Source organism: Lottia gigantea, assembly GCF_000327385.1.
Source record: "Lottia gigantea unplaced genomic scaffold LOTGIsca_97, whole genome shotgun sequence".
NCBI lineage: Eukaryota > Metazoa > Mollusca > Gastropoda > Lottiidae > Lottia > Lottia gigantea.
The window spans coordinates 789,968-800,176 of NW_008711143.1; the positions used below are offsets into that span (position 1 = coordinate 789,968).

At 30.6% G+C, this 10,209-nt stretch overlaps 1 protein-coding gene across 1 annotated transcript; it reads right to left on the reverse strand.

The window, feature by feature from the left end:
- Positions 1-4,787: 4,787 nt before the first annotated feature.
- Positions 4,788-4,970, reverse strand: LOTGIDRAFT_135266 (hypothetical protein; the record flags this gene model as incomplete). Its single annotated transcript, XM_009069019.1, has 1 exon — positions 4,788-4,970. A coding segment is annotated over one exon (183 nt), but the record flags the coding sequence as incomplete, so codon positions are not given.
- Between the last annotated feature and the right edge of the window lie 5,239 nt (positions 4,971-10,209).

Consider the following 10,209-nt stretch of genomic DNA (forward strand, 5'->3'; position numbering starts at 1 on the left):
AATTGCATAATGCCATTCAAAGACTTTACATACTGAATAGACGAAGAAACAAAGCACAAAAAGTAATGAACTGTTGCAAAAATTGATTGTCCAAAAAACAACCTACTTTAGCGCATAGGATTGTTTTAGTGTCATATCGATGGTTTGGTCACGTGATTGAGATGGAGGGATGAAAGTCACTACCTGTTGTGTCCCCCTGTGTGCGTTGATAACGACCCGGCATCTTCTGTACATGGAGTGAAAAACGGTTTACAGACGTCATTGGCATCTGCGCTCATGTGGAAATGGATTTCGATAACAGAAGTGTTGCTATTATACAGTACGCACTTGTATATAATACTCACACAAGTATATGTAGAGAATACAATGCGAAATATCAAGTTCTGTATAGTAATCAGAAAGGATTAAGGTATTCTGAAATAACTCTGTAACTCTGAAGGTCAAACAGCATAACAAGTTTCGTTTTAATTTTTAAAAAATCTTTGATTCCATAATATTGACGTTAATAAAAATTCCACACAACTGAATAGTTTCGTTTTGTAGTATTAAAGTCTACGATTCTTACAGGGACAAGTTCGCCATCCTTTTGACCACTCTTACAGAAACTGAAATATTTAAATCAAGCTAATTAGAAATAGTGTTCACCGCCTACCATCGGAATTTGAGCCATGTGTGTCTAGAATCATCTGCATTTGAAAGTTAAAATGACCATGAAGAGTTCTCTTGAGAATGGAGGGATTATCGCACAGCTCAAGTACTTCTGAAGACTATTTATGTATTCAACACACAAATCATCCTCCTTTAAATATAACGTTACTAATTGAAACACAATTTTGGTGGTTAGGATTTATATAAACAAAAATATAAAAAAATGCAGCCACAAGCGTGAAGCGAAAAAAATTGCCACGACGATTGCAAAAATGTGAAATGTTTATATCGCATAAATATCTTATCTGATTAGAAGTGGGAACTTTGCCCAATAACGTAAAGACCATATTGCCATGGACGTCAAAGATGGCGAAGATGTAAATGAGTCGACTTCTTAGCTAAAATAATGGCATATTCTGGAAATATTCCACCTTTTCTACAAAATAAAGAGTATAAACAAACAATGTCTTCTTTTATCACTGATGTAGAAAATCAATTACATCATCATTGATTTTCCATGACCGTGGGAATCAAAATTTATAATGTTAAGCAATGATAATTTCGTTAGGCTACCAATGAAGAAAAATCTTGCTTTCATTCTAAATAATTTCGATTCCTTCATCTAACGTATAAAAGCTAACTTTCAACATCATCATTTTGGCAAAAAACGTTTCCTCTGCCTATTTTCATATTTCTTACGATGTATGTGGTTTTTGTAGCATTTCTGGTGGAATATTTTTAATGAATTTGAAATAAATATAAAATAATAGTGTAAGAATTAAAATCCATATTCTTGCTACACGAGACTCAACGATGATACAACTTAATTGAAAATGGGGTTGAAATTGCTAAAGACTTGGAAGCTTTTTCTTTCAGTATATTGGTATTTTATATCAGTTCAAAATATCAACCTCTTTCATATTATATTATAGATAATCTGCTGTAACTAAAATAGGTCAAGATTATAAATTTTGTAACCAAGTTTCCCCCTGCCAGTGATGCATTTAAGAGGGACTGTCATGGAAAAAGCATCTAGTCATTCGGATGGGAAAATAAACCAAGGCTCCGCGTGTTGAGGGGTGTGCAGGAACCTCGACAGATGTCCTGACATAATTTCCCTCATTGCACTCTGCATGGCGTTGCCCGTCTTAATTAGACCACGTGGTGCAGAAAAGTCGGTCGTAAAACTCCTTACATATCATAAAAAAAAAGATGATAATGAAAAAATTAATAAATATATAAAATACAAAAATGAAAAAAATAGTAAATAAAGTAAATAAAAAAAAAAAAAAAAAAAAAATAAATAAATAAATAATATTCCCAGGCGAAAGAACACTTAAAAGATCGAAAATAATATTATTGCTGAATGGAATAAGAATATTCATTTATTCATATTTCATTATTCATTCGGATAACTGGATAACAATTCATTTGTAAAATAAATATATAGTTTATCAAAGGTAATTGTCCTTTTGTCGAAGCATTCTTTTAGCCAATGAGATATTTCTCTTCATACCACGTGATTATTTGACTTTTGCCACCCTGGAATGTTTACGCCGCAGGTATGCCAACTAAGTAGGTCAAGAGCTAATCAGGTCATTGGCAGCCTTCCAAGTAGGGAAAGTTTCACAAAAATAGTATGTTGCAGAAATTCGATTTCAAGCAAAACTATCTACAGATTTTGTTCTGTTTTTCAATTGCATTGGTGCATAGAGAAGTAACTGACCTAAAAACCATTTTGATGTCTATTAAACTTATATTCCTACTCTATCAATGCGTAAAACTTCCATGACCTAAATTTGACCAGCAACGTGAACTAAAATCAAATTATAGCTCCGCGAAGCAACACATCCTACAGTCTGTAAATTTCATCCACTAGGTGGCGATAGCTGTTCATTCTCTACCACGAAGCCGTGTGACCATTTATCGGTCATATTGCAGTTGTGACTTATATTTCACTCCAGATTCACCATGGATTTTTACAGCAACGTAGCCATTTGATATCATTACTTATATTTTCTGATTTATTCCTGGTTGAAATCGTAGTAAATATCAACCTAGATATATACGCAATGTTTAGCAAATTTTGGTTATTTTTGAGCCCTATATTAATTTATATTCAAAATGTCGACAACAAGTTCAACTTATTGACCGAATTAATATAAATTGAGAAGTCATAGCTCTTACACATACAAATAATTTCCACGATCTAAGAAGAAAACATTTAGGGGAATGGCAACCTAAGACCATTGCAACATTGTCTGTTATTTAAGCACACATATAAGAAATTTGGACTCAGTTTGAATTTCATTCAAAATGGATGATAAACAAGTGCCTATATATTTTTATATCATAGATTTATTCTCTGTCAATTGAAATAATGTTACTTGTAATTCTGCTCTTTGTATGATATATTTTCGAGTGTCCATTACTTCAGCTGAAGGCCTTAGTTCAGATCAAATAACTTAACACAAGCAAACAATTGCCCCATTAGGCATATATTTAAAAAAAAAACTTCTGAACAACAGCTAGATAAGGCTTTGAATGCTATTTGTGATTTGACGCATTTCAAATAAAAAAAGAAGAACTTCAGCAGTAAACTTGTCAAATACTCCATTACTAATCTATTCAGGTAAATGGTGGCTGTAGGTAATTTCAATTAAATTTTTGTCAATTTTACAGAATAATTTAACCTCAAACAATTATATAGAACTAGAATTCTTGAGAGACTCTAAAGGAGAAACTTTGAAAATATTTATAAGAAATAGCAGCATTTTATTTTCTTATTGAGTTTTTAAAAGTGACAATTATTTCACATTTTCAGTAAACAGATATGAATAATTTTTTTTGAAAGGCGAATCTACCTTCGACGAAGTTTTTCGGAATGTTACCTAGATACAATTGTATTTTCATCTTGTAAAATTATCACAAAGTATGCTTTGGAGGCTAATCTATCTATGTTTCTCGAATTCTTTTGTAGTTTTTTTCATATACTTATGATCATTTCTATCCTAATAATCTTCTATTGTATTGTGTAATTTGTAGGAAATGTATTAATGTTAGAAATAATTTCTGAAGTATTTGTATCATATCATATTTTTTTTTTATCGATAGAAAACATATGTATGAATATTTTGTTCTTCCTATTGAATTCATTTCTAACAAATCCTGTCTCAGATATCTTTTTGACTATGTATTTGCATGGTATCATGTGAAAGTGAAAATAATTCTTTTTTCAATTACTGAGACATGAAAATAAAACTTCGAAGAGTGATTTTCATAATTTTGGATACATATATATAAGAAAGCATAATTTTACATATTTTGAATAACAATGATTTTGATTTACTTTACTGAGACCAGATAAATCGAAAAGTGAAATCATGAAAATGTTAGTTCTGAAAAGACTGAAATCACAAAATGTTTACCAATAGTATAGGTATTATCTCGACATATGCCTAACTCACTGAGCCACGGCGGCTTCCCAAGCAAATTCAGAGATATGTTTCATGGACAGACATAGAAAATAATGGGATATCTTTTTTTAATATTTAAATAACAGGAAAATTCTCTGAAACATAAGACAGGAGTTTAACACGAGTTTAAATGATGATTTTTAACCAGATAAAATATGTTGATTTTCAATAATAGTGTGAAGTATCTGTAACAAAAACACAAGACAATATTATGGAATATAACACACTTCGTTAATAAGGTTGGGCACATAACGTTTCAACACAATATTTTTTTTTTTTTTTTTTTTAAAGCACTCAGATATTGTGCTACAAGTAGTAGCAAGACACACAGTACATTTCTCCAGAGAAGAGTTTATTATTTTCCAGGGTTACTCGGCTTCACCACTTGGACGTTACGGGCTATTGTTGTTAGTGGTCCTATGTACACGTGTCGTCATCAGATGTAATGGCAAGAGAATAAAACATATCCATATCTTGGAAATGTACTGTCCATTGTCGCGGTTGATCTCTGGAAAGTGTCTCTGAATAGCTAGAGCTTCTCGAATTCGTCGTTGTTGCTTGTTAGGGAGGTTGGAGGCTATGATAGATTGGTCTTGCCATTGGATTTTGTGGTTAGGAAACTTTATTAAATTGAAATAAAAGTGTAGAGGTTCTGTATTATATTTAAATAACAGTGTAGATGATCTGTATTATATTTAAATAACAGTGTAGAGGATCTGTATTATATTTAAATAACAGTGTAGAGATTCTGTATTTTAATTGTATAACAGTGTAGAGGATCTGTATTATATTTAAATAACAGTGTAGAGGATCTGTATTATATTTAAATAACAGTGTAGAGGATCTGTATTATAATTGAAGTAACAGTGAGAAGGATCAGTATTATATTTGATAACAGTGTAGAGGTTCTGTATTATAATTTTATAACAGTGTAGAGGATCTGTATTATATATAAATAACAGTGTAGAGGTTCTGTATTATATTTGAATAACATTACAAAGGGTCTGTATTATATTTAGTTAACAGTTCAGATGATAGGTATCATATAAAAGTAACAGTGTAGAGGATCTGTATTATATTTGAATAACAGAGTAGAGGATCTGTATTATATTTGAATAACATTACAAAGGATCTGTATTATATTTAAATAACAGTGTACAGGATCTCCATTATAATTGTATAACAGTGAAGAGTATCTGTATTATAATTGTACAACAGTGTAGAGGATCTGTATTATATTTAAATAACAGTGTAGAGAATCTGTATTATAATTGTATAACAGCGTAGAGGATCTGTGTTATTTTTGAATGACAGTGTAGAGGATTTGTATTATATTTAAATAACAGTGTAGAGGTTCTGTATTAGATTTGAATAATACTAATAATGTAGAGGATCTGTATTATATTTAAATAACAGTATAGAGGATCTGTATTATATTTAAATAAAAGTGTAGATGATCTGTATTATAATTGTATAACAGTGTAGAGGATCTGTATTATATCTAAATAACAGTATAGAGGATTTGTATTATATTTGAATAATAGTGTAGAGGATCTGTATTATATTTAAATAACAGTGTAGAGGATCTGTATTATATCTAAATAACAGTATAGAGGATCTGTATTATATTTAAATAATAGTGTAGAGGATCTGTATTATATTTAAATAACAGTGTAGAGGATTTGTATTATATTTGTATAACAGTGTAGAGGATCTGTATTATAATTGTATAACAGTGTAGAGGATCTGTATTATATCTAAATAATAGTGTAGAGAATCTGTATAAATAATAGTGTAGAGGATCTGTATTATATTAAAATAACAGTGTAGAGGATCTGTTTTTATTTGAATAATAGTGTAGAAAATCTGTATTAGATTTAAATAACAGTGTAGAGGATCTGTATTATATTTGAATAACAGTGCAGAGGATCTGTATTATATTTAAATAACAGTGAAGAGGTTCTGTATTATAATTGTATAACAGTGTAGAGGATCTGTATTATAATTGTATAACAGTGTAGAGGATCTGTATTATATCTAATTAGCAGTGTAGAGGATCTGTATTATATCTAATTGACAATGTAGAGGATTTGTATTATATTTGAATAACAGTGTGAGGATCTATATTAATATTAAATTTTAATAACAGTGTAGAGGTTCTGTATTATAATTGTATAACAGTGTAGAGGATCTGTATTATATTTAAATAACAGTGTAGAGGATCTGTATTATATTAAAGTAACAGTGCGAAGGATCAGTATTAATCATAGTAACAAGGTGAAGGATCGTTATTATTTTTGAATCACAGTGTAGAGAATCTGTATTATAATTGTATAACAGTGTAGAGAATCTGTATTATAATTATATAACAGTGTAGAGAATCTGTATTATATTTAAATAATAGTGTAGAGGATCTGTATTATATTTAAATAACAGTGTAGAGGGTCTGTATTATATTTAAATAACAGTGTAGATGGTCTGTATTATATTTAAATAACAGTGTAGAGGTTTTGTATTATAATTGTATAACAATGTAGAGGATCTGTATTATATTTAAATAACAGTGTAGAGGATCTGTATTATATCTAAATAACAGTGTAGAGAATCTGCATTATAATTGTATAACAATGTAGAGGATCTGTATTATATTTAAATAACAGTGTAGAAGATCTGTATTCTAGTAAAGTAACAGTGTAGAGAATCTGTATTATATTTGAATAACAGTGTAGAGGATCTGTATTATATTTAAATAACAGTGTAGAAGATCTGTAGTATATTTAAATAACAGTGTAGAGGATCTGTATTATAATTGTATAACAGTGTAGAGGATCTGTATTATATTTAAATATAAGTGTATAGGATCTGTATTATATTAAAGTAACAGTGTAGAGGTTCTGTATTAGATTTGAATAATATCAATAATGTAGAGGATCTGTATTATATTTGAATAACAGTGCAGAGGGTCTGTATTATATTTGAATAACATTGTAAATGACCTGTATTATATTTGAATAACAGTGTAGATGTTCTGTATTATATTTGTATAACAGTTCAGAGTATATGTATTATATTTGAATAACAGTATAGATGATCTGTATTATATTTGAATAACAGTATAGAGGATCTGTATTATATTTGAATAACATTATAGAGGATCTGTATTATATTTAAATAATAGTACAGAGGTTCTGTATTATATTTAAATAACAGCATAGAGGATCTGTATTATATTAGAATAACAGTGTAGAAGATCTGTATTCTAGTAAAGTAACAGTGTAGAGGATCTGTATTATATTTCAATAACAGTACAGAGGATCTGTATGATATTTGAATTAAAGTACAGAGGATCTGTATTATATTTGAGTAGCAGTGTAGTGGTTCTGTGTTATATTTGAATAAGAGTGCAGAGGATCTGTATTATATTTGAATGACAGTGTAGATATTTTGTATTATATTTAAATAACAGTACAGAGGTTCTGTATGATATTTGAATTAAAGTACAGAGGATCTGTATTATATTTGAGTAGCAGTGTAGTGGTTCTGTGTTATATTTGAATAACAGTGCAGAGGATCTGTATTTTATTTGAATGACAGTACAGAGTATTTGAAGTGTGAAGGATCTCCCTAGAGAAATCTTTGAAAATTAGAATTAATTAAGTGATTTCTGACACACTTTTTCAGGCTTAAAGGTATAATAATCTTATATTTGACTTTAGGGAAGTTACTTGGGATACAATTCGGGGCATAAAACATTTTTCTAAGTGGATGATCAAGACTATATCTAGAAAGAGTACTATCTGTAATATATTGAAATAATAGAGCTGCAGGGACGTCGCAATGCAAAGAAGAAAAAAACAATTTGTCTTAGAAAATAAATAACAAATTACTGCATGAAACATTTTACTGTAGCATTTGGTTGGCTACGATATTCTACGGAAATATAATCCAACAGCTAGCTGTTCACAATCACATCAAACCAAACTTCGTGGTCAGTGCAGCAGACAATAATATTTAGTCGCTACTATCCTCGTGCCAAAAACAGTCTTAGTTAGATATCCCATTTTTATTTTTTTTACAATAAATGTATTTTGTAAACAAACCATCATTATATTTTCATTCTGAAAAGCGATGCTGTCTATTTCATTTCCATAAGCCTTGTTAAAAAAATTTATTGTTCTGAAAATCCTCTATATACCGAAGTTCATTACTATTGTATGATAATTTGAGATACATGTATATACATTTATATCCCAGTGTAGATACATCAATGGTATCAAATTTATTATAGCATAGCAACCAGGTCGTCTGCTATTGTGAGACAACCCCTGAATCTTTTTGATTTATGACCTGCTGTTTCCTGTAACGCCACGGTTAAAAAAAATATTGTACTTGGTGGAAATAATTTAATGTATTTAGACCCATTGAACGAGTTTTATCCAATGAAAATCAGAGCTATTTTAAGTTTTTAAGCCAGTACATGATTAGAACAACGATATGAACAACGGTGTGTAATTGTGATAAATACCATTGTCACTAAAATTACATTCGTGGTAGCCTATAGACTAATAGAATCTGTTCCCTGGAATAAGCATGAGAATGTACTTCCGATAAAACATTTCCCATGCATTTCTAAGAATAGTAAGCTTAACATTTTCAAATTGTTTTATAACTTGCAAGACAACCTCTGAAAGTCATTGCACATAAATTTCAAATATATATATATATATAACAGGAGACACCGTAATTCTTAACTCAGTCTATCGCTATTTGTTTTCGGTAATATTTTGAGTTCTCGCTCTTCCAATCAAAGTTGTGTTATTTTGGTTCTTTGACCATTTCCAGTCGACCCGTCTGTACACGATTTCAAAGGTTAAGACCAGCTTATGGACAAGATCTATTGAGCTTTCATCATTACATTTCATATAAGTTTCACAAATTTGTAGGCCATGTGACTGAGGAATTATCCTGCTTCAAAGACGTTGCCTTGAATAAACACCAGCTGATTCCAATGTCCGAATAAAATTGAGCAATTACCACCCTCGTGATGGAAATAGACTCTTCCTCGTTTATCGATCCGTCTGGAAGATAAATGTTTTCTTGGATAGCACACATTTATCGACGCGTGACGTTACTCCAATCATCCCGACTAATATTATTTCACTTTTCAGACATCTGAGAGAACTATCATTATAGTCTACAGAAACCATACAGTATTCACAATTGACCTAGAATTATAGAGACGGCAATGAGGAGAGAGGTCGTCTAGCATGAATCGAAAAGTACAACTAGAGTTCAATCTTCTGGCAACATTGTTTAATTTTGATATGATTTTCGAACAAAATTTGAAAGAAGTTTCATTAGGTTATGTTTTTTAACCTGATTATTGAAGTAGATCAAACTATGAATTGGTAGGATCATTGGGTCAAATTAAGGAGGCTGATTTGTTATCGTTGAAAGGAATGGATTACATGTATTAAATAATTCAAATGATCATTGATGCTCCTATTTTGATAAAAACCTTCTAGCTCAGTGTGGCAATATTTTTTCATTGTTGTGTTTTACAATGCGTTAACAATGCTCAGGTATATAATGCCTTTTTATAAGCGCTCTTGTATTATTCATAATAAAGGCTCAGGTGAAACATGTATGGTCTACATATAATAAAGAACTTATATGGCTTTTTTCCTGAAAACCTTCAAATAAATAAAACGATTCAACATCGATTGAATAAACAGGCGATCTTCTCAGTCAACAACACGGCGGCTGCGAGTTTTATTATCAACATTTGGTCAACAGTTGTTTTCTTTAACTCCATCTTTCTTCACCCGACAGACTAGATCTCAGACACCCTCCTGGGAATTTAAATACCATTCCTATCGTCTACGCATTAATACCGTTTCTTTTACTGCTTTAACACCTTAATCAATCATTTGACTCTGGAAGGTTGTAGAACTGGGAAGGTTTTGTACTGGATGATGTTGTTCAATGAATGACAGTATAAGCGAATATGTTTTACTGGATTTCAATAACTTGATTTCAAAGCGGTGTGGACATGGCCATTGCACGAATTTACTGAATAGATGGT